Genomic DNA, 25,190 nt, shown 5'->3' on the forward strand with positions numbered 1-25,190 from the left:
ACCCAGGGGCCTGTTGAACAGACCGGGTCTAAAAGTTCTGGTCACCAATTCTGATGGGGGTGGGGTGTGTCCACACCACCAAGCCATTCTCCGACACCAGCCAGGTGTCCTGCAATTCAGCCTAATTCTGATATGTGTCTACCAATCTCGAGAGTGTCAGATGGCACCGGTTAAGGGCCCAGTCCTCCAGGACTCTCCCGCTGGCTGTCCCCAACCTGCACACTCCAGGCATCAGGAGTAAGCCTGTTGCCACTTTTACTTCTCATCAACTGACCATAGAGTGAAGATTCCCACCACCTGCTCCTTGGGTTCCATCAGTTTTGCTACAGCGGCTCCCAGAACCCAGAGAAACACTTTACTTACTAGATTACCAGTTTATTATAAAGGCTGTAACTCAGAAACAGCCAGATGGAAGATATGCATCTGGCAGGGTACTAGGACAGCGCGTGGGGCTTCCGGGCCCTCTCCAGGAGTGCCACTCTCCCCAAGTCTCCACGTGCTCACCAACCCGGAAGCTCTCGGAACCCCATGCTTTTGGGTGTTTATGGAGCTTCACTGCACAGGCACGAATAATTAAATCGCCCACCACTGGTGAGATCAGTTCAACCTCCAGCCCCTCTCCCCTCCCTGGAAGGCTGGTGGCTGGGACTGAAATTCCCAACCTTCCAAAGGTTCTCCAGGCAACCACTCCCCATCCTCAGGTGGGGGCCCAACATCGCCTCATTCACATGACAATAGACACCTTCAAATTAGGTTCATCCCTCAGGACATTTCATGAGTTTTAGGAGTCTGCTCCAGAGACAGGGAGGACTGAGACTAAATATGGATTTATCATAAATCACAACATCCTGGGGTGCCTGGAGCTCTGAGGATACTGCTGGTCCTAGAACCTCACTTTGAGAACCACTGCCTAAGGCTGTGAACTGGGAACAAATTTGCTGTGTTTGAGGAAAGGAAAGGATGAGGGAATAAGTGGATAAATGAACAAGATCCTGGCTTCAGAGACAGAGGACAGAGGACCCATATGTGAGGACTTTCCTGTGGTCACCCCCACCCCCCACCCCTCGCCGGCCCGGCCCCACTGGGAGCCCTGCCCTTCTCTCCAGCCTCTTCCCACATACCCCACAGGGGGCCCCCTCACCTTCTTTCCAGGAATGCCAGGCTCACCCTGAGGACGGGGTAAGGGGGTGCAAGAGAGAGGTCAGAGCCCTCAGAGCAGGGCCCAGACACCAGGCCACCTGTTCCTCTGGGAGAAGTGGCCTTGATGACTGGGGACAGCCTAGAGATCCCGGCCCCACAGACAGGTGCACACAGATGCTGGGGCTGACAGTCTTGGACTCCACTCCCGACTGGGTCCCCCTCCCCCACAAGCTGAATGATCCTGGGCAAGTCACTACTTTTGCAAGTGGGGGGTGTGAAGCCCCAGCCTCAGAGGGTGGTTCTGAGATGAGAGAAGTAATGAAAGCCCTTTTCCTTCAGGGAAGACCACAGCTTGCCCTCCCACCCCTGCAGGTGCTGTTCACAGCAGGGGACGGGGGGTGGGGAGGGACAGCTGTCATGGGGAGGGGGCAGTGGGGTAGGGAGCCCATCCCTCCCAGGCCTGGGGCAGGGGACACGGAGTAAGGAGCACCCACCTTGGGCCCTGGGGGTCCCTTCAGGCCCTGGAACAAGAGAAGAGAAAATATTAAATGGGATACTGGAGGCTGCTTTTGGGAGGTTCTCCTTCTGGTCATTTTATAAAGGGTGACACCAGGTGTTAGACGGCAGGAGGCGGGGCTGTGCTGCCTGCTCTAGGCCTGACCCTTCCCCATGTCTACAGCCACTTCTGCACCAGATCTCAAGCAGTGCAGTGGGCTGTGGGCTCCCTCCCAGGGACGTGGGGCTGGGGGCCTAGGCCCATCGGTTCCCTGATGCTGGTGACAGGGCGGGAGGGCAGGGGTGCCTGCACTCGCACACCCTCAGTGCGGCTGTAAGCGGGACAGGGGCTTCCGGGCCTGCAACCATGGGCCTAGCAGCCCAAGCCTCTGAAATGCCCTGGATACTGACCATCTCGCCGTCTCGTCCAGCCTCTCCTTTGGGACCCTGAGGGGGCAGAAGAGGAGAGCCTCTGGAGGGGATGCAGGGGATGAGAAGTGCAGGGGCTGAGCCCACTCCCCCCACCAGGCCCTGTGCTAGGGCTCCAAGTAGTCTCTCGTGTCGTGTCATCTTGACCAAACCCTTGAAAAGCGGGTGCCATTGTTCCCATTTCACAGATGAGAATGTCGAGGCTCAGGGAGTTACACGCCCAACGTGAGTAGGCATGGATGAGCCAACTGAGTAGGTGCCCTGAGAGGGGACAGTTTGGTAGAGGAGCTGGATCTGCACGGGACAGGAAGGACAGGCCTGCATCCCTGTGTTGGGGGAAGGGGAAGGACATGAAGTCTGGCCTCCGGGGTTCGGGTAGAACTATAGGAGGACAGCTGAGCCTAGCTAGTTAGTACTGGAGGTGGGAAAGCGAGAGAGAGTGAGAAAGAGAGAGTGAGGGAGGAACAGGGCTTGGTAAATCTGCCGGAGGAAGCGCCCACATGTGGGTCTCAGGGCCAGGGTTAGGAATGGGAGTGAAATCACAACCGATATCAGGTTCAGGGCCTCTGGTTCTATTTGGGGTGGACCAGGATTTGGGAATGAGTTTGGGGTCAAGGTCTTGGATGGCGGTAAGTATAAGGCTGGAGTGGGGTAAGTGTGTGGGTGAGGGCTGGGGTTGGGGTTGGGGTTAGGCGTGGATCTGGGTGTGGACTGGGGACAGGGCTGGGGCTGGGGTTGTTTCTGGGTCAGGGGTTAGGGTTTTGGTAGGTGCAGGACCAGGTCCGAGGTATTTCCACTTCCATGCCCTCTCTTACCTCTGGGCCTTGTGCTCCCCTGGGGCCATCTTTCCCAGTGTCTCCAGGAGGGCCTCGGACCCCAGGGGGTCCAGGGGGCCCCGGAGGCCCAGCAGCTCCGTCTTGCCCTTGGTCTCCCTGGAAGACATGGTGCGTGACTCACCGGGAGGGGAAGGAAAGGGGCTCCAGTCTCCAGAGAGAAGCCTCTGCAGATGGACAGGCCTGTGCCTTCCCTTCCCCAGCTGGAGCGGGCTCAGAGGGAAGCGCCTTGTCACTGCGCTTCTTGCCGCTTCTTGGTGGCCACACGAAGGGACAAGCCCTTGTACTCTGACATAAGAGGCTAACAGGACCCTTCCCCTCCGAGGAATGTGCCATCTTCCCAGCTCCCGGTGCCTGGAGCCCAGCTCTGGTGTTCAGTTGAGAGTGGAGACACGTTGGATGTGGGAGCTAGCACGTGGGCCCCACTGGCCCCCTTCTTCCTGGAGAGGGCGCTGCACGCCTCCCGAAGGACCTTCCCGTTGGGCAGCTCCTGCTTTATTAGGTGCTGGAGGTGTGCTTCTGGGCACGTACGCAGAGCAATGAGCGCTCGGGCTCACACAAAACCCGCAAGCAAGTGTTCACAGCAGCTTTAAGTGTAATGGCCCCAAACCGGAAACAACCCAATGTAGCTACCCAATGGGTGAAGGGTTAACTGACAGGGATACAACCATATCACAGAACACTGCTCAGCAGTAAGTGCAAAGGGACAAAGTACGGATGCGTGCAGTAACTTGGATGCATCTCGAGGGCATCACGCTGAGGGAACAGAACCAATTTCGAAAGGTTACATACTGTGTGGCTGCATCTACACGACATTGTTGACATGGAAATGTCATACAGGTGGAGCACAGATTAATGGTTGCTGGGGGTTAGGGATGGGGTGGGGAGGGTGGGAGTGTAGCTGGGCAAGGCCACCACGAGGGGGTCTCTGCATGTGGTTACAGGAATCTACAAGTGTGATAGCACTGCCCAGACTTAAACACCCCCCGGGTGAATATAACGGGTAAAATCCAAATAAGGCAGGTGGACTGTATCCATTTCCTGGTTATGAGCTCGTACTTGAGTGAGGCAAGACATTGCCATGGTGTGGGGGGGGGGGGGGAGAGGTGGAGAACGGGACAAGGGGTATTATTTCTGTTTTTTTTTTAATGTTTATTTATTTTTGAGAGAGAGAAAGAGGAAGGGAGGGAGGGAGGGGGAGAGGGGGAGAGAGAGAGAGAGAGAGAGAGAGAGAGAGAGAGAGAGACTGAGCATGAGTGGGGGAGGAGCAGAGAGAGGGGAGACACAGAATCCAAGGCAGGCTCCAGGCTCTGAGCTGTCAGCACAGAGCCCTATGTGGGGCTCAAACTCACGAACCGTAAGATCATGACCTGAGCCGCTCAATCGACTGAGCCACGCAGGTGCCCCTCTGGGGTATTATTTCTTACAACTAATTGTTGACCTGCAACGATCTCAGAATAAAAAGTTAAAAAGAGGAGCATCTGGGTGGCTCAGTCGGTTAAGTGTCTGACTCTTGGTTTCCGTTCAGGTCATGATCTCATGATTCATGAGTCTGAGCCCCTGTCGGACTCTACGCTGACAATGCGGAACCTGCTTGGGATTTTCTCTCTCTCCCTGTCTCTCTCTCTCTCAAAATAAATAAATAAACTTAAAAAAAATACATAAAAAGAGCAATGAAGGGCCACACAGTCTCTGTCATGCAGCATCCTATCCCTGACTCAAGGACCTGATGTTAGTACTGGGTCAGACCTCAGGCAGCCAGAGCCCTCACCTCGAGGTCCTGCCTACAATGAGGGAGGATCACTGTGCCCCCGGCACTTCCTGCTACCCCAGTGGTACCTGCCCAGCACTGGCACAGGGTATAGTAATGGGGCATGCTTGACTCACAGTGTCAGCAGCTCCCAAACTCCCCGTAACCAAGAAAGGAAGAAGCCTCTGGAAGAGGTGGCCCCTGCTGTGTGCCCAGTGCCGATGAGCTAGGACTTCCCAGAAGGTGTCTCACCCAACCCTTGTGACCACCTGGCTGAGACACTGCTATTGTCCCATTTCACAGACGGAGTGGTCAGGAACAGCAAGGGTAATTGTTTACCCAGGGTTTCAGAGCTGGGAAAGGCTCCTCTGGCCATTGAGGAGAGCAATGCCTTTTGGACATTTTTTTAAATCCACAGACCCCATGATAGGAAAGTTCACCTCTTCAGCCAGCTGCACGTAAGACACAGTTCATTTGTTTTTCCCAATTAAAAAATTAACCGAAGCTCTCAATGTCCCCCACTCAGGTCCAACCCTGCCGGGGGCATGACCAAGGGGCTACAATTCCAGTCCAGTGTAAAGAAACCCAATGGTGTGGTTAGCTCAGCCAGCCATGGGTGGTGATGGAGGTGGGTAATTCCTATTTCATTTTCTGCTGTATCAGGAAGAATTCGAAGACACCCCATTGTTCCTTTCACAGCCTGGGGCCCCCATGATGGGCACCACTGGTCTGGACTCTACTTGTTGGGGCAGAAAATGAGTTTAGACACTTGAACAGGCCCCAGGACAGGTTTTTTAGGCTCTTCCCTTGAGTTACTCAGGGTGTGAGGCTGGCCAGCTGCCTTGTGTGTGCCCTGGGATCGGATGGCTGAGGTCTAACCCTGGAAATGCAGGGGTGAGTCACGGTAACACGCAAGCCAGCAGGCGCGGGCACACCAGTGGACCAGGCTACCTTGAAGATGCGGCGACTGTACACGTGATGGTCTCTACTTATAAAGCCCGGATTGAGTCGTGGGAAAACCATCTAGTCAGCAAACGGGTTGTGTGGTCAGGAAGGCAGAAGGGTGATTCAGAAGAGGCAAAGCCGCTTAACCCAGCCGAGTGATTGGGAGAGGACAAGAACGTTCTCCACAAAGATGGCCGCTATGCTCGTTCCCATCCCGCAGGCCCCTTGCAATGGGCGTCCCCCCCTCTCCCCATCAGGATCTGGGGCCTGTTCCCCTTTCCCCACCTTGACTCTGGTTGGGCCCCGTGACTGATGGGACCAATAATATACAGTGGAAGTGATACCGCGTCCATTCCAGATATAGCTCTTAACTGGCCCGACCGTTACGTTTCTGGCCTCCTGGGATGCTAGTTTGGGGATGCCCCTCTAGGAAGCCCACTGCCAGGCTGGGAGAAGGCTTGATGCACAGAGACCCTCCCCAGCCGAGCTCCCAGGCAACAGCCTCGTCAACTGTGGCCATGGGGCGTGCCATCACCTTGGACTACAGGCCCAGCAGCCTCTGCCTGCGATGAGATCGCCTACCCCCACCAACCCAAGGGGTCCTGAGAGACTGTGGCACATTGTCGTTTTAAACCACAGAACTTTCAAGGGTGGAGGCTGTTTCAGAAGTGGCTGGAACACTGGGACAAGAGGACCTCCACGAAGAGCGAAGGGAGGGCTTCAGAAAGAATCTCTCTTTCATGACCCCCCGGGCCAGGAGAGTTCTAGTCTGTTGAGTGGGCATCCCCATTTAGAGTACCAGCTTTCACACACCCAACAGCAAGCAAACCAAAGGATTTTTCTCGGCAGCCACAGAGCTCCACACAGGTGCCCTTTCTTTGACTTCGGGGCCACCTTGCCAGCTTTCGGGGGGCCTTTCCCTCCAAAGGCTCAGCACAGAACAAGCTCTGTCCTGGGGACTCAGCCTGGCCAGCCGGCTGCTCTCAGCTCATGCTCACGACCACCTGTGATGTGGGCCCTCCTGGTCTTGTTGCACAAACCAGGCTCAGAGCCTTGAGGCTAGAGGGATTGGAGCCCAGCCAACACTTGGCGCTGAGCTGCCTCCTCTTTGCATCCTGCCACCTGCCCCCATCCCCGCCCCCGCTCCATCCCTGCCTGCCTCCAATGCTTGCAGAGGCTGGCTGGGGGGTGACTCATTCACTGGCTACAACCTCCACTCCCTAACCTTCTTGAAAGCAAGTAGGAACCCACCACTCCACTGCCTTTCTCTGGGCGGTCAGGCCTCTGCCCTGGCTGTGGTAGGAATGGTGGGGACATGCATTTAGGGCCATTTAAGTGGCCCTCTGCTGAGATCTGCTTCGTTGGGGCCACCCCACCCGGGGTCTCCACGCTGCTTCACCGAAGAGACCCCATCACTTGCTCTGCTTCGTTGAAGAGACCCCAGGTTTGGCAGGAGGCACTTCTGAGTCTCTTGGACCCTGGGGGCTCTGAGGGCCAGGGGACCTATTGTCCCCACGCTGAGTCCTGGGTGCCTACTTTTATGTCTGCAATGAATCTTTGCCACAGCAGCTTGAGGTAGGGTCTGTCACCACCCCCTCCCCACAGTTGCAGAAACTGAGTCTCAGAGGGGAAACTGAGTTGCTCAAGGTTACTTGGCTGATAAGTGGCAGCCACTTCCTGGGGTGCCAGTCACCCTCAGGAAGGTTAGTCTCCGTTCTGGGGCCAGTGCTAGCCCCACTGTCCCGCATCCCTCCCCCCCCCCCCCCCCCCCCCCCCGCCATCCATGGTGATAAGTATGACTGGGATGTCTGTCAGCTAGAGACACCCATCTATGATCTCAGCCAGACCAGGGCCTGGGGCTTCCAGCCCGTGGCCACTTAAGTGAAACCACTTAATCAGGATAGGACGTGGGCAGAGACCGAGGGCACTTCTTTCTGCAATAAGGTATAAGGGATCTGGAAGAAAGCTAGATATGCCTTATTATAAAACAAAACAAACTGGGTGGGTGGGTGAGGGGGTCTTGCTCCGTTCTTACCCGGGGGCCGAAGTCTCCTGGTGCACCCTGAGAACAAAAAAACCGGAAGACAGATCACTGCTACTATTATTGCTTTATCAGATGTTTTGAGCATTTACCCTGCACTCAGTGTTTTATGTACATAGTCTCACTGAATTCTAACAACCGTAACATACAGGCTCTATTTTTATGTCCATTTCCAATGAGGACACTGAGGCACAGAGAGGCTAAGTCACCTGTCCGAGGTCACACAGCTAGCACACCCAGGGCGTGGAACTGGGCACTCTGTTGTCTGTTGCCAGTCCCCAAAACACGGTGGGAGCAGAGACCAGCTGCTCCCACCGCGTCCTCTTGGGATCCTGAAACCTCAGAACAGCGAGTGTTGATGATTACCTGAATCATTGTTTTAAGTCCCCAAGTTTTGGGGCAGTATGTTACTAAGTGATAGATGCCAAGACACCAATTTCTCTCTGGTTTCAAAGCCTCTGCCTTCCTCATTCAGCCCGAGCCTGAGGGAAATAATCCCGGCACCTGCCCCGCTCAGACCATTACCTCGTGCAGTCTTCCCCCCTGGCTCTGTGAGGTTGCTTTCACTTACAGATGGAGAAACTGAGGCCAACGCATCCAAAGCTGTACAGTTGATGGCGGAGCCCTAATGCTAACCTGACGCCCTGAGCGCCGGGTCCTGTGCCTTGCACAGCTCTGATGGTGGACTGGAGCCTTGGCTGCCCTTATTCCGTGGGCACATCGCGGCGGGGGCGGGGGGCGGGGTTGGTGCTGGGATGGATGTGGCCCAGCTTTGCCCAGCCATTCCCTAGAAGCATCCCGCCACACCTAGGTCTGCTCTGGTCGCTCCCTGCTCTGATCCCACTGTGGGACACATAGGTCTCCCCTCTCTCGCCCTCCCTTCTGAGACACTTGGAGGCCCCAGCCCTCCAGGGGTCTGCCGTGACATTCAGCGCCAAATGCCAGGAAAGCCTTTCTCACAAGGGGTGTAAAGTTCACAGGGGCAGCTCTCTGCCATCTGTTTTCCTGGGGTGGGGGTGCACTCCTCACAAAGAATCCCATCTACAGGGACTGTTCACCCCCCTGTCCCTGGCTCTCCCGGCACCCCCCTTTTCACAGGCAGGGACTTCCTTTGGAAACTCCTCATTCTGGGCAGACCGTGCTTTGAGCTTTGTCATGCTCTGGTGCTGGGAGAACTCCAACTTAACCCCCTGGCACTTTAAATTGTTAAATATAAGCCGTGTAACCATTAGGAGGGAGGCACTAGTAGCCCCACTTTACAGATGGGGAAACTGAGGCTCTAGGAGAGGATGTGATGTCCCCAAGGCCACACTCTGGAGCTGGGGTTTGGAGACGGGTTTCTGGCATCCTTTATCACATCTGCATCTGGACAGCATCCGGCATCACTTACCTTTTCCCCTTTGGGGCCTGGAAGTCCCTGGAGAAAAAAAGGTGGAGAAAGAACAGGCATGAGCAAGGAGGACTGGGCTGGTTCCCCTTCCGGCTTCCCTAAGGCTTTGGGGGCAGAGGGGCCTATGGGGCTGAGCAGAGCTGTGGGTAGCCGGGTGGGTATATGCACAAATCTGTCAGCTTTAATGAGGGTTGCTCTGGCCGGCCCTAAGGAAGCCACACAGCGCAGTCCCCCGCATGAGGGAGACGGGGGACTTGAGGGTCGCTGGTACCTCTCAGCTCGGGTAGGGGCACATGTGCTGTCACTCCTCCCAGAGGGCAGAGCCCTCCAAGCTCAGCACCTGCCGTGCCCAGGGCCGCTGCCCCTTGACTATCCATTATCACTCCAGCCGTTAATGGCTTGGCTTGTTGGTTCATTCAACAACTTGTCCATCCAGGTGGTCAGTTCATTCCTCTATCCTTTAATGCTGCACACATCACTGGGCAACTCCTCAATTGTGTTACTTCTTTCATTCCTTCACTCACTTGTCTGCTCAACCATCATGTGTTTGTCCACCCACTAACTCAGCTACCCTCTCATGCATCCAACTGTTGGTACAATTACCTCATCTGTCTTTCCATCCAACCATCCTTCCTTCCTGCCATCCATCCATCCACCCATCTGTTCATCAACCCAACTCATCTATCTATCCATCCATCTGTTCTTCCATGCAACCGTTCATCAATCCATTTGTCCATCCATCTGTCCATCCATGCACGCACCTGTCTGTGATCCAGTCATCCAGCCAGCCAGCCAGCTTTCCTTCCTTCCTTCCTTCCTTCCTTCCTTCCTTCCTTCCTTCCATTCATCAGCCCATCTCTCCATCCATCTATCCATCATACATTCATTCATCCAGTCAGCCTCCCTTCCTTCCTTCCATCCATTCATCCTTGCATCCATTATCCAGTCAGCCAGGCTTGCTTCCTTCCATCCATTCATCCTTCCTTCCTTCCTTCCTTCCTTCCTTCCTTCCTTCCATCCATCATCCATTCATCTGTCCATCCATCCATCCATCCACCCACCCACCCAGCTAACTATCCATCCACATCCACTTTTTTGTTTAATTATGCCCTCTCCCTGTACAGCTTATTTATTCTGCTGAAGATGCCTGTGGACCACAGGCTCCTGGCCCACATGTTGAGAACTCATGAAGCCTTGAGACTGTGTTGGGGGATGCTCTGTACGTGGGCTTGCTAGGAGGGGCTTGTATGTTCTGAAAGCTGACTAGATGTCAGGGATGGTGCTATCCACACTTCTCTACATCCCCAGCATGTGGGGAAGGTTAATGGGCCCATTTGACAGAGCCTTGGGCTTGGGAGGTGAAGAGGCCTCCCCAAGGCTGCACAGTCAGCAGGTAGTGGAGGTGGATTTGAACTTAAGTCTGATACCCAAATGGTTTCTCTCCTTGCTGATCCAGGTTCCCAGGGGCCCCTTCCCTCTGGCACCCCATCACTCTCAGCCCCACAGTGGCCTGGTCCCAGGACCACCTAGAATTGCCCTGTCATCACTTACCGGCTTGCCATCTAGACCCAGTGGCCCCTGGAAATGAGAGAGACAGAGAGCAGAGGTTACACACTGGAAAGGCATTTCCTGTGTGTTTTATGACCCAGAGGCACTACTGAGCACCAAAGACCAAAACCTGACATGAGCCCATGGGTCTGAAGACCTTTCACGCAGACCTGGGGTGGGGGTGTCTGGGTGTTTGCTGCCCAGAATCCCCTCCTCTGACAAGAGAGCCCCACTTCTCCTCCAGAACCACCCCCATCTGCTCGTATGGGGCTTGGGCGTGTGGTCGCATTCCCTCGACCAGGGGGATTTGGTTCAGGGATAAACGTCATGTCTGGGGCTTTGAATGGTGGCGCTTTAGGGGAAAGAGGGTCTTTTCTCCTGGTGGGGCTAAGGCTGGAGCTCCTGAGGGTACCATGTGGCTTGAGAAAGAGCCAACAGAGAAGAAGTCAGAGCTGAGAGACAGTGAGGAAAACGGGGCAAAGGGTCTGAAGCTGAAACCATCCACCCCTGCACACTTCTGTTTGTCAGTAGTTTTTTCTTTAAGCCAGTGTGAACTGAGTTCTGTCACATGGAACTTGGTAGGGACTGAATATGTCCCCACCCCACCCCCCAAGTCATGTGTTGGAATCTAACCCCCGGTGTGATGGCATTAGGAGGGGGCTTTGGGGAGGAGAAGAGGTTCATGAGGGTAGAGCTTCACAGATGGGATATTAGCCTTTACAAAAGAGGCTCCAGACGGCTGCCTGGGTCCTTGTCCACCATGTGGGGACACAGCGAGGGGATGGCAGTCTGCAGCCCGGAAGAGGGCCCCCACCAGAACCTGACCACACTGGCACGCTGAACTCAGACTTCCAGCCTCTAGGATGGTGAGAAGATTTCTGTTGTTTCTAAGCCACCCGGGCCATGGCGCTTTGTTAGAGCAGCCCAAACAGGCTAAGACACAAGTGGAAGAGTCCTGAAGGTTCTTTCAGTTCCCTGCATTGGTGTGGCCTTCGTAGGCAAAAGTCAAGGCTGAGAGAAGCCAAATAGCACAAGGTCAGGTCCCAAGGGCTAGTGTATTCCAGAGGCCGCAGAGGGTCAGTGACCACTGCACAGCAACTCCCGTGGGCGCCCTCCACCTGGGGACCCATTGCCTCTCAGAAAGCCCCACTGAGTTCCATCCACCGCCATGTGGGGAATCCAAGGGCAGTGCCATGAACCGGATCCATCTGGTCTCTGTCAACACCTCTCCTCCCCCCTGCCACTGCCTCCTCATCCTCACGGACACTTCACCCTTGACCCCAGCCAATGTTCTAGGCAGCTCCACTCCCAAGCCTTTTCACACATCACCTGCCTGCCTGGCATACCTTTGTGTGTCACCTTTAGCTCAGTCACCTCCTCTTCCATGAAGCCCTCCAGGTTTCCCCACTTCTCAGAAATCAGGCCATTTGTCCCTACACCCAGAACATTTTCTCTTCCTTTCCTTCCTTCCTTCCTTCCTTCCTTTCATTTTTTTAAATGTTTATTTATTTTTGAGAGAGAGAGAGAGTGTGTGAGCAGGGGAGGGGCAGAGAGAGAGAGGGAGACACAGAATCCCAAGCAGGCTCCAGGCTCTGAGCTGTCAGCACAGAGCCCAATGCAGGGCTGGAACTCACAAACTGGACATCCTGACCTAAGCCAAAGCCAGATGCTTAACCGACTGAGCCATCCAGGCACCCCATAACCAGGGCAATTCTGAAAATTTATCTCTTAAGTGCTTCTGGCCACCAGCCTCAAGGTCAGCTGAGGTTCTGGACTTCAGGGCAATGTCTTAGGGGTAGATGGAATCCCAGGAGGTGGGGAGTGGGGCCATTCCAAAGTCTTGGGGGTCCAGGCTCTGGAGGGTCCCAATCAGGTTGTCAGCCCCAACCCTAGTCACTGAGGCTGACCAGGAACTGCCCTAGCTGGCATCTCCTGCTGGCTCCTGGCTGTCCTGACCCCTGGGTCCACATGCCTGAGGCCTCCTGTCCTTAGTCTGCTAAAGTTTGGCCCTGCATCTCCTCTCCCTGCCCCATGCTCAGGCCCTGCTAGGCCTCACCCAGGCCCGGCCCCTTCTGCTGCCACAGTGCACACAGGGACATGTCCCACCTTGGGTCTCTTCTGGGGGCTCTTTGTGGACCCCTATTCAGTCTGAATCACCACAGCAAGCCCGTAAGGCAGGTGTTATCATCCCTGTCTTACAGAGGGGGAAACCGAAGCCAAGTGAGGGAAAGACCTTGCCCACGGCCATGCAGCCAGGGCAGGGCTAGAGCCCTGGATGGCTTTCCGGTTCTGTGTCTTCAGGCACTCAAGCAGCCTGCAGTGGCCTTGCCTAGATTCCTGGCCACTCTCCCCGCAATCTGCCTGTCCTTGCATGCCTCTGTTCAAAGCTCCCTGCTCCATCCCAGTGCCCACTGGACCTCGCCTGCCCGCGGGCCCCCGGCCAGCTTGACCAATGTGGCTGCCATCGTGGACTCTGTGTCCGGGCCTTGTGCCCATGTCTACTGCTGAACTGAGCCCAAACACAGCGCCCCTCTATCGATCTGAAGGGATTAAAAAATCCATAATGCAGGGCGCCTGGGCAGCTCCTGATTTCCGCTTAGGCCATGATCTCGCGGTTTGTGGGATCGAGCACCGTGTCAGCGCAGAGCCTGCTTGGGATTCTCTGCCCCTCCCCCCACTCACTCTCTCTCTAAACAAACAAACAAACAAACAAACATACATACATTAAAAAAATCCGTAATGCAGACTGAAATTAAAGAGAGACAAAGGTGCAGTTAGAGCTGAGTTAATCTCTTTCCTCTTCGGGGGCTGGGAGGGAGGGCAGTGGCCTCACAGCCAATTCACTGGCAGCAGCATGAGGAGTTCAAGGTGTCCCTGACAAGGGCTGAGACACAGTGCAGGGCTGGTCCGAGGGAAGCAGGCACCCCGCCCCTTAGGGCCACAGAGGCAGAGACTCTCCAGGTCAAGTTTAGGAATGCTCTGATGTGCCTCAGTGTGGGCTCTGTTGAATCCTGCCATACCCTTCATGGCGTCTGTCCTCACTGCCGCCCTGGCAAGCAGGCACCATAGTCCCATCCCGCAGCTGTAGAAGCTGAGCCCATGGCTGAAATAGGCCCCCCTCTCCACGTGGTGTTCCCTCTCCTGCAGCATAGGGCAGCAGGGTTGACAGATGGCTGTTCCAGGGGACCTAGGATGAAGCCTCACAGGCCCTGCCTTCCTTCTGGGATTCCTGGTATGTCTGTCTCCCCCACTGAACAGGGCTCTCTGGACCCTCTTCCACCCTGGCTCTCTACCAGAGAGAGTGCTGGATCAGACAAACTCACTTGCTGTGTGACCCTGGGAGAGCCAGTCAACCTCTCTGAGCCTCAGCATCCTCATTACCTATTCTCCCTGGCAGGGTGCTTCCTGCCCTGGCTTGGTCCCATTTCCCCTAAACTCTGCCACACCATGACCTCCTGATAGCTCTTGGGGTTTGGGAAGAGGTGCTTCACTAGTCTCATGGTACATCTGGTGCCCCTTGAGGCCCATGCACTTACACACGCCATGATGTTTCCTGGCCCCAGGCTGTGCTTTCCCATTTTCCTCCACTGCACAGAGTTCCGCCTCCACCTGGGGAACTCCTACTCATTCTTCCAGGACCAGCTCAAATGGTGCTCCTGGGAGCCTCCCCAAGGAGAAGCAGCATTCTCCCTAGGCTGTCTGCCACAGAGCTGGGTCCCCATCCTTCTGGAAGAAAGCCCTGTGGCCGAGCTCCAGGAGACATGTGGGGCGGGCAGAGGAGACAGGCTCTGGATTCAGACCCACCTGGGATCAGATGCGGGCGTTCCCACATGCCAGCTGGTGACCCTGGGCCTCATCATTGGTAGCAGGCCACACTGCATCGCTGACCTGTGTGTGTGTGTGTGTGTGTTGGGGGTTGGGGTTCTGCTGAAAAGGTGCTATGTGCACCGAGTGAAACTTACAAACTGTACAGAAGGAGACGGGACAAAGCAAACCTTCTCTTCTCCCCAGCTCCTCTCCCAGAGAGCACCATGGGCATCAGCTTTGGGAAGCTGTCCTTGCCTGGAGAAGCACATGCATAATATCCCTGCCTTTCTTATTTTTAAAGCCCTCTGCGGGTTGCACAGCAGACATCTGTAGCTCCATTTGTCTTCCTGTTGCAGAGGAATCTGGTCCTTGGGCCCCTGAGGCATGTCATAGCCCTCCTCCCCACATTCCAGGAAAGCCCTACCACATACATGTGAGACCTGAGCATCATCCCCATGGCCCTTCCCTCATACCTGTAGTGTCTCCCACGCAATGCCCTGGAGAACTTTCTAGAATGCAAGGCTCTCCTGCTTGAGCCCTTCTGGGCAGCCTCACTCCTGAAGGAAAATGTCCAGACCACCTGGTCTGATGCCTAAAGCCCTCCTGCCCCATGATGGGCACTGAGCACACATCTTGGGTTGGGCCTTTCCAGGGCCGGGGGTGCCTCTGGTCCATCGCTGAGTCCCCAGACCTGGTTCCAGGATGTCTGCTGGGTTGACATAAACCACACAGAGCTGTAGGTGGCCGGCTTTTCTAGAAGTGTGCACTGCAGAAGGGAGCCTGGGATGTTCCCTTGGCTTGGACCCCACAGGGGGAGTCTCCTGTTGCTGGCTGTCTCTGAAAGCATTCCAATGGCCAGACCTCGCTGTCTCTTCTTGAGAGTGACCTTGGGCCTCCCATCTCCCGGGAGGGATTCTGCTCTCTTTCAACTCCGAGATTATTCCTGGTGGTCCCCAAGGCCTCTCTCTGGTGTGTGAGAAAGCCTAGAAGTGGCAAAACCCCATTTTCCTTCCTACGGCCCTGCCTCTATCTGGGATCACAGAGCTCCTGGTTCCCAGGACTTAGAGTTTTCAAAAGAAGCCAATGAATTTTGTAGTTTCTGATAAATAAAAGCAGAGGGTGTGGCCTGAGCTGTGCTCTTGGAAATGTCCACCATGCGGCTCAAGGGAAGCTGTTCCCATTCCCCAGGAACCCAAGATTGGAGCTGCGGGTGGTTGGATCTGATGCTGACCAGATTCCTGGGGCAAACACAGAAACCCATGTGTGCACATTTGTAGGGCAGACGGTGCCAGCCGTCCCTGGGGATGGAGCTGACCCACAACCATGGCCCTGGTCTGTGCAGGTGGCTCTGGGCTCATCTCTGATGACATCTAGGCAACAAAGCTCTGCTCAGATCCCTGAATTCCCTGTCTGGGGAAATAGCTGACCCTTAGAGAGGCTGCTGGGTGACCAGCAGTCACTGGGAGTCACTGAGAAGGGGCCTCAGTGGGGCAGAGGAAGGAAACAGTCTGGCTTTGGAGCCAGACAGACCTGCCTGGCTTGGGGAAGTGAACTGATCCCTCTTATCCTGGGGAAGGTTGGGCCCTGGTCTGTGAACCCCCAGAGGACAGGCCCTGCCCGTAGCTACCCTTGCTCAAACTGGTACTGCCTTGCTCAAACTGGTATCAGAGAAACTGTCCTGCAGAGTGTGTTAAGAGGCTTGCCTGGGGAAGAGGTTCGCTGGTCAAGTAAGTTTGAGAAACACTGGGTTACATGCTGTGAAATAGGTTTCTTTCCTGCAAGACTTGTCTGAACTATCATTCTGCCCATGGGTCTCCGGGAGGGCAGTGTTCCCAGCCTCACTGGGAGGCTGTGTGGACCATCTATGAACTGGGCATTTCCATGGGCTGGAGAAAAGCCCAAGCCTAGCTCTGGGTGCTCTTAGGAGAGGAGAAACACTGCAGGGATGGGTGAGGGGTTGGACTGAAGGAAGCCAAGGACAAGCATGGGCTGGAGGGCATGGTCAGGCTGGACTACGGTGGGGCAGGATCCAGGCTGAGTGTCCTAGCCGACAGCAAGCCAGTTTTGCACAGCAGAGGGCCATCTGGGGAGCTGAGAAGTCTGGAACAGCAGAGCCCCAGCCTGGGTGGAGGCACACCCTTGGTGGCGGGGGTCCTATTCCATCAGGGCAGCCCTCCCCTGCCACAGACTGTGGGCGTCTCCCACAAGAGGAGTGGGAAGGAAGGCACTTGGGGCAGCCCACGAGTGAAACCCTCTCTCCGAACCTCAGCTTCCACAGAACAGGTGATCCTGAGGGCCAGACTCCAGAGCACTGCACCCACAGGCACTCAGTTCCCTCCAGCTCCCTCTCCCTCCTGATCAAAGCCATGGAATTCACCAGAGGTTTTCAACACCTTCTGCCCTCCACGAAACCCCACAGCTGTTTACAAGGCTCAGCTCTGCTTTAAACCACTCTTGCCCCAGGCAGATCAGCAGAGCTCCGGCACACTTTCCGGATGCGTGAGGGGCAAACAAAAACCCTGGGCGGTGTGCGGGCTTGGCTCCTTGCTGCACTCAGAGGCCTGAGAGTCCCGGAGCCTCAGTTTCCTCATCTGTAAAATGGAGAGCATGTCCTCCTCTCAGATGACAAGTTCAAGATGAGTCCCAGGTCTGTCTCCTCTCCCCTCCTCCTCTCCCAGACCCACCAAAGATACGAGACCCTGTAGGTGAGCTGACACGGAGGTGGGGTCTGCATTGGCTCTTGGAGGGGCAGTCCTGCGGAGTGACCTTGTGTGGTCCTCTGACTCAATGGCAGACCGTGGGACTCTGGCTGTGCCTTGGTGGGTCTGCTCCCTCCCACACTGAATAGATTTCCTAAGCAGGGTTCTACAGAGTCATCTTTTGAGAAAAATGAACAAGAGTGGCAAAGGAGGGAAGGTTTCTTAGTGAAATAAGTTTGGGACGTGGAGTCTGCTGGGCTCCATAACCGGTGCCTCGATGTGCATCGGCCCCGGGGGGAACCCTGAAGCAAAGGCTGCTGTTTACCCCACACTGGGGACTGGCTCTGTTCTTCTCCATTAGCTGTGCCTCAGGACCCCCAACGTGCGAGAGTTCTCTGCTGAGCTGACCCCAAATCACTACACCGGCGTGTTTAGATGCAGACAAGGAGTAAATGCTCAGACTGGCTGGGGCTGGGTGTCCATCTCGCTTGCTGGTTGTAATTCATGCGGATGGCTCCCGTCAGGGAACGGAGCCTCCAAATTGCACCAGGATGGGGCCCCTGGATGAGGGGACTTACCAGGATTATCAGTCCAGGGACCAGTAATTATGGCCCAGATGTTGACAATTCATCAAATTACAAGGCTGTTGGGGCCTGGGGTCCTCAGCCTGGGACATGCACATTCCTGTGTGAAGGCTCCCTCATTAGAGTGGGTGGGCAGACCCCTCGGGGCAGGTCAAATGTGGTTCTGATTTCTCAGACCAGGCTCCTCGCACACATGGACCAAGGCAAGACTGTCCAGGTTTAGCAATTTCCCAGACTTGAATTCCGCCCTAGGGAAAGAGAGGACCCTCACTTCTTGGGTCCAGCCTGGCTGGTGCCCTGGTGCAGGCACACGGTTCCTCCCCGGGGACCTCTTCCCGGGATTTGGGGCATTCTGTACAGTCACCAATAAATTGCATCCCAAGCCAGCAAGCCATGAAGACTCCAGCTGGGTAGGGTTCTGGGAACCTGCTGAGGTTAGGGGCTTGCCCAAGCTGCCACCCCCCCGCCCCTACTCTTGGTCTGTATGGTGAAGCACTGGCCTACAGCCAGCTTTGGCTTGGTGTGTATAGTTAAAACACCAAAACTAAAACTGAAACCAAACTCACTGAATTAGTTGCAACATTTAAAAATGGTGACATTTCACATCAACATCCAGAGTTTGTACTTTTCTAGAAAAAGTGAAAGGTGGTACACCCTGGGGTCTGCATGCCTGGCATAATCGGCTGAGTCAAGTGCTCGTGGAGGGCCACAGGCTCTGCCCTGCCCTAGTGCTCCCCACCGGGCCCACTGCCCCGTCCAGATAACCTGTCAGTTCTGCAGAGGCATCTAGGTTGGTAACCCTCAGCTTAGAAAATCTCCCGGGTTGGGGCGTCTGGGTGGCTCAGTTGGTTAAGCATCTGACTCTGGATTTCGGCTCAGGTCATGATCTCACGGTTTGTGAGTTGGAGCCTCATGTGGGGCTCTGTGCTGACAACTCGCAGCCTGCTTGCAATTCTCTCTCACCCTCCCTCTCTCTTTCTCAAAATAAAGAAATAAACTTAAAAAAAAAAAAAAAAAGAAAATCTTCTGGGTCCCTTTCAGCTCTACGATTCCGTGAGGCCGGGAAGCCAGCTGGCTTCTATTTTGGGGAGAGGGCATGCTCAGTATATCCTGTGCACACTGGAAGCAATTATACATATGTCCATATTATATACATCATGGCTGGGAGAGGTGGTACTATGCCTTTGAACCGATCCCCAAATACCTGCTTAAATTACACATTTGCCAGTTTCATGATTACCCTGTCAGGTAGCAGGAAAAATCGTTCCTAGGTGGGGTGAAGAGAGTCAAGAGCCCTGACTCCCAGTGCATGTGGGACAATGGAAGATGGCCAGTGAGTTGGGCTGTGTCCATCTGAGAGGCCTCTGGCCTCCTGTCTCCGGCTCAGGCACTCTCAGTACTACTCTTATGGAAGGCACTGGAAGTAGTAGACAGGTAGGGGCACCCATTTTGGTGGCAGACAGTGCTGGGGCGGGGATCTAGTGGGACCGAGCGGTCGACTAGATGATGATGGTCGGAGTGTGGCTTGAACTGCATGACGGAGATGGTCTAAGGGAGGCAGAAGGTACAACAGAGAAACCAGGAGACAGAATGCCAGAGACAGCTCACAGCAGACACTGAGGGATCCCTGGTGTCCTGGCCAGGCCCAGGCCACACCCTGCTCTGCCCTCCTGCTCCTCAGCCTAAGTCTGCTGGGCCATCTGCCTGCTTCCTCCCAGCGTCGCTCAGGTTTGACTTTCCAGCCTCTCTGGTCGTCACCCCATGGTCTGTGGGATGGGCCCTCCACAGTTTCCAGAGAACACAATTATCACCCACTGGGAATGAACTGCTGGGGACCCTTAAGAATCCAGAGGTTTTGTGCAAAATTTGGAGCTCTAACTTCTCTTGAAATATTGGAAGCTGTGATAATGATCAGCGTGCATGGGCCGAACGGGGTAGGGGGGCCCTTTAAGTGGGTGTGTGCCCCTCCACCCCCCCCCCCCCCCCCCCCCGCTAGCCCACATAAGGAAGGCATCAGTGAATGCGTGAGCCTGCATTTCTAGCTCTGAACCAGTTCTCCAAACTGCAGACCTCTCTCTAGTCCCCCACCTGCCCCTGCCTAGGACTTGGCCTCTCTCCCACACCAGCCTCCACCAGCCTCCCTGGCTCCGCTCCTCATGCCCAGCCTTCCTGCATGGCAAAGGAGCGGGATGTCCTTGCTACGTCCCCTCCCTGAAGACCTTGGAGCCAGCTGCCTAACTCCCCGAAGCCCAGCCTGTTTCCTCCTCTGGAAAGGAGGGGTGTGGTGTAGATGGAATGGCCACCCAAATGTGACAGTGCCCTGCCCGGAGCTTGGTGTACAGAGGGTGCCAGAGGAAAGTGGTTTAATGAACGACTGGAGTGCCCTGGGCCAGTTCTGGGGGCAAGAACTAAGGAAATGGGGTGGAGCTAAAAGCTAAAAACCCCTTGCCTTATTATTCCCATTTCACAGGCGAGGAAACTGAAGCTTAGGGGAGGCCGGGCATGGTCACGAGCCTGAATCCTGTGTGCTTCCCACCTCACCATCCCCCTCTGGCGTTAGCAGTGCCTGGCAAGTACCCCCAAAGCCAGCCTCCCCAAGCTGTCCCCATCCTGTCCCCAAAGAGGCCCTATTGGTGGAACAGCCCCCTTGTGGGAAGACCAACCTCTCCTTAGACGCCCTTTCTGAGAAGTGGGTGTGCCACCATTGCACATCTCCAGTGACGGGGAACTCACTGCTTCCCGGGCAGCCTGATGGGTTTGCCAAGTTTTTGTGTACGTCCCATCCTTCCCAGGTTGGATGCCATTGCCAATTCCCTCCACCTTGCAGCCCCTGGGGAGGCAGCCAACCAGCTCAAAGGTGCTGGGTGCTTCAGGGTCACTGGCCTCTTGAGCTTTCCTCCCACCCCACCCCCCTTTCCCCTGCCAGCCTCGCTTGTTCTCTGTTCTCTGTGTCCTCTCTCTGGCCACTCCTCTGCCACTCCCTTAGTGAGAGAACCTCCTTGTCTTCTGACCTTGGCTCACACCTCCCTTCCTCAGGGCAGCACCCCTGACCCCCACCAGGCCAGCCTCGGATTGTAGGTGGTCACAGTAACCCGTACCTTCCCAGCCCTGACCACGGCGCACAGTGAGGTTGGAATCCCCATGCGCTTTGAGTCTCTCTCCCAGTCAACCACAACCCCATCCAGGAGGGACCCCCTGGATGTTTGTGTTGCCATTCCATCCCAAGTGTCAAACACAGTCTTTCGTACGTAGTGAGAACACAATATATAGTTGTTGAAAGAACCAAATGTCAAGTGGATGCCTCTAGGAATGATCAGTTTCCCACTGGCTCCGGTGCCAGAACCTGGGATCACACCAGAGGGCGCTCTTGACCTGCTGAAGGCTGCCCTGGGTACCTGAGGACTCCTGTCCTCTGGCCACAGCCAGGGTGTTGTGCACTGGGGACACTGGCCCGAGAGGAGTTCCTTCAGCCTCGGGGGCTCCTCCTGCTGAGGTCAGTGACCATCACGGTGGCAGGAACTGTCACTCACTGGACCTAGCTTGTGTGCCCAGCACTATGGCTCTGGTGAGGTCATCTACCCGGCTGCCCTGATAGCCAAAGACAGGTTAGGGATGTGACTGAGACCACATGGTCTATGGAGTACCAAAGCCCATTCTCTTTCCATCGCATGAGCAAGACACGGTCCAGTCCCTGATTTCAGACTTCAGGAGGAGATGGCTGGACCACCTTTGTACCCAAATAACTGCCTTCTCTCAATTTATTTCCTTGGAAGGCCTGAGTTTGCCTCGGTGACCTGGTGCAGGTCTGCCAACAAGCTCTTCTGTACAAGGCAGAGAAGTGCTTTGCTGCTTTGGGGATACTGGGAAGAGGTTCAGCCAGCAATCAGCCTGGAGAGTGGCCCTCTGCAAAGGTGTCACCACAGGTACACCCCGCAAAGGGCCCCCTGCCACCCCCCACCCCACAGGACTATCTGCTAAGTGCTTTCCCAGAGCTGAACTTGGGGAGAAGGTTGATTATCTAGCGCTGGGGGCTCTTGGCTACTGCCAGAAAGACGCAAAAAGCTTCAGAGGGTAAGCAAGGCATCTGGGAACCCCACATGAGATGATCGAAAGGACTCTGGGGACACAGTGTGAGCCTGAGGCCACGGCCTGAGTCAAGGAGCACCTACCCTGGGCTGGTGCAGGACCCTGTGGAGGAAATCCCAGGGAGGTGTCCCTTTCCCTCGGGCCCAGCTGTGTCTCCCTGAGGTTCCAATCTGGGGGCCATTATTGGGGGCTCAAGAAGCCTCCTTTCATCCCATCCCTGCTCAACCCGGAATGTGGGGAGCTGGGGAGCATCACTGCAGGGGGCAGATGAAAATGAGATGTAGGTTGTCGAAATCTAAAAACAGATGAATTTGGAATATTACAGATGAATCATTTAACTAATTACATTTTTACAATCAAAGCTGTTTTTGAACTTGGAGAGTGCAAGAAAGCATATGAATGTGTGGTGCTCTGTGGCCCACCCCCCCTTTTTTTTTTTGTTCACTTGATTAATTCCACATGGTCCAACAGAGGTTTTCATTTCAAAATTGGTCCCAGGCTGAGACCCTGTCTCATATGCTACATTTCAGCTCAGAGCTATGCTTTCCCTGGGACCTAGGCTGTCGATGCATCCATTGCTGATTCTGGAGACACAGGGCAAATCCTGCCCACCGCCCCCAGCCCCAGTCTCCAGAGCACTTTGTCTGATGGGTCCTGGGTGGTCCTGGGGGAGGGGGAGGGGATGGGGCTCTGCAGAGTGAAGGCGCTGTGGTCCTGGTCCTTCACCTGTCACCTGGCCTGCAATGCCTGCCACCTCTCATTTCTGACACCTGTCCTCTTTCCCTCCATCCTTGCTGGGGCAGTCTTGATTCATGCATCGTCTGCGAATTATTGCCACCGCCTCCTATCTGGGCCCCCTTCCTCCAGTTTCTGTCCTGTAGTCAGGGAGGTCTCTCTAGTATAGACACCTGTCCACATCACTAGGGGCTTCTGTGGCCTCCGAACTCTGCTGCTGGGTGGATGGGGGCCCTGCACTCAGCTTCAGGCCCCCAGAGTCACTGGCCAGGGGACCAGGACCACATTGCATGCCCCTTGCCCCCCATGTTAATAGTGTCCACGTTTTCACCAGGCCAAGCCTCACACTTCGCCAATGTGGACACTGGGGCTCAGAAGGCCTGAGAGATTGCCGGAGCAGGGGTGGGGTCTCCATCACCATAGTTCCCTGGCTGGGCCCCTGCTCTATTCAGCTGCCTCCTGGCTGGGGAAACAGAATTGCACATTTCATCAGGAGGGGATGCTTTTCTTCCTAATTTCTAACAGTAGCTATGAGACGGACCTATGAGTGAGGAATAGGAAGGAACGTGCGCTGAAGAAATGGATTCCTGTCTTTAAGTTAGACGTGGTTTTCCATTTTGTTTTTTAGGGAGAGCAGGAAAGGGTCTTAACAATCTGATAATGGGGGTGGAATGGAGCATGAGCTCCAGGGCCGGATAAAAGCAAGGGGTGAGGACAAGAAACAGAACATTGACTCCAAGTACCTGTTTCCCTGAGTGGTAAGAGAAGAAGGACCCTCCTGCCCATGTGCAGACAGTCCTGAGCCCCCAACTGCTGCTGTGACCTGCTTCCTGATAGGATGGGTAGAGTGACAGAGGAGTCCCCAGCCTGTGTGCTAAGCCAGGCTTTGTCTTGCGGGTAGGCCTTGGGTCTCAGCCAAGTGCTGTTAGCCTCTGAGCTCAGCTTCCTCATCTGTCAAGTAGGGAGGAGACCATCGACCTCCCAGGGTGAGAGCAAATGGTCAGAAAGTACACTTGCTTCCCTGGCCTGTTGGAGGGGCTTGGGTGGGGGCGGGGTGGGAGTTGACCGTCTTTTCTCCCCTCAGGAGGGGGGACCTCTCTGAGCCCTTGGCAAGGCAGCTTGTGGTTTCTATAAACACTAAGCCAAGTTTCCGTGGCCTCCGGCCTCAGTCAGTCTGTTATCCTACAAGATGCTACTCCACACAGCTCTGGAGATCTCTCTGGCGTCACGGTCCACTGTTTCCCTCTCATTTGCCTGCTTGTGACCTTGCCAAGGTCGTCCCAACCTCATGACTGCATGCACTTGCTTTTTTCCTCCAGGAACACTTGCCCCACAAGATCTCTGCATCTTTTTCACCATTTAAGTCTCAGCTCAAATGTCATCTTCCCCAAGGGACTTCTGATGATTTCATCTCAGCTATACACACCCAGGTAGGTACCTGGTGGGCACTCTCAATACGTCCCTGCCTTAGTCTCTTCCTAGCACATTTCCTGTCTGTTGGTGTATTGGTTTCCTGGTCTATTGTTTCTCTCCCCTTGTCTCTCTTGTTCAGTGCTGGTCCAAGGACCCAGGAAAGCATCTGGCACAGAGTCATTGACCGACGGTTTAGTGGGCACGCTCCCCCACCCTAGCCTCGCTGCAACTCATCATCTCCATGCAACTCTAGCCTCACAACCTGGTGCTGTCCTCATGCATTCAAATACATGGAACTTAAGCTCTGTAACATATACCCAAAACACATTTTTGAGAAATGTTTAAGTTGCACTCGGAAGGTGTAAAGCAATCCAGAAAGTCACAAAACCTCAATGTTAAGAGTCAAAAAACCCAAAACACCAAAGAGGAAGAGTTTTGATGCTGTAATTAGCAGATGGTGAGAGTCTGATGTTTTCTGTGCAAAAGTCAAGGTGTGAGCAAGATTGAGCCTTGCACGACAAGGCTTTTGCATCTTGGACAGAAGCCACGGTTTGGAGAGAAAAAAAGGCTTGCGATAAGAAATACCCAGGAAGTCACAGTGACCCCTAACTGTTCCTTTCTCTCTGTCCCATGGCAAACTGGTTGTGTAGGTCCCCTTCCCCCCACATCTCTCCAAAGACTATGACTGATCTGATTCATCTCTGTGCCACCCCAGTACCCAGCACAGGGTATGACACCTTCCAGATTCACTGAAACAGAGTCAAGCCTCCTATGTATGAGATGTCAAAAGTCACTTTATTAACATAAATGCTTGTTACTATCCCAAAATGCAAGGAGAGTGAAGTGCCTAGGGCTCCTCTGTGGGGCCCACCTTTGACTCACAATGTTCAAAGCTCAGAATTCCTCCTGGGCTGCTGATTCCATGATGTCCCTGGACCAACTGGGATCTGGAAGCTCTCAAAAATGTTGATTTCCTCCTTAAACTATACCTGCAATTCTAAGCTCTACCACCAGGTGGCAGTTAGGTCTATGCAAACTTTATTAAACCTAGTTTAATCTCAAAGACTACATGTACTGCTCATTAAAATATACCCTAAATTAAAACAGGATACATATATGCACATTTTTTTCAACTTATCATATTTTCATAGATTTAAAAGTATGATAATACCCACAGTTGGCCAGGGTTTGGGGAAATATGCAACATTTGTAAGCTGTTGGTGGGAATGTAAATTAGAAGAGCCTCCAGGGGGGCCAACCTGGCAATACACATCAAAAGCCTTCAACATGTGCAA

At 54.7% G+C, this 25,190-nt stretch overlaps 1 protein-coding gene across 1 annotated transcript in view; it reads right to left on the reverse strand.

Moving 5' to 3' along the window:
• The window catches only part of COL23A1 (collagen type XXIII alpha 1 chain), a 357,690-nt gene that overhangs the window by 17,174 nt on the left and 315,326 nt on the right, over positions 1-25,190 (reverse strand). Inside the window, exons 6-12 of the mRNA XM_060636372.3 lie at positions 10,575-10,601; positions 9,024-9,050; positions 7,628-7,654; positions 2,880-2,996; positions 2,047-2,082; positions 1,635-1,661; positions 1,142-1,168 (exon numbers count right to left, since the gene is read on the reverse strand). Of these exons, the coding sequence (XP_060492355.2) occupies positions 1,142-1,168; positions 1,635-1,661; positions 2,047-2,082; positions 2,880-2,996; positions 7,628-7,654; positions 9,024-9,050; positions 10,575-10,601 (288 nt within the window). The remainder of the gene's footprint in view (positions 1-1,141; positions 1,169-1,634; positions 1,662-2,046; positions 2,083-2,879; positions 2,997-7,627; positions 7,655-9,023; positions 9,051-10,574; positions 10,602-25,190) is intronic.

Source organism: Panthera onca, chromosome A1 (assembly GCF_046562875.1).
Source record: "Panthera onca isolate mPanOnc1 chromosome A1, mPanOnc1 haplotype 2, whole genome shotgun sequence".
NCBI classification, from domain to species: domain Eukaryota; kingdom Metazoa; phylum Chordata; class Mammalia; order Carnivora; family Felidae; genus Panthera; species Panthera onca.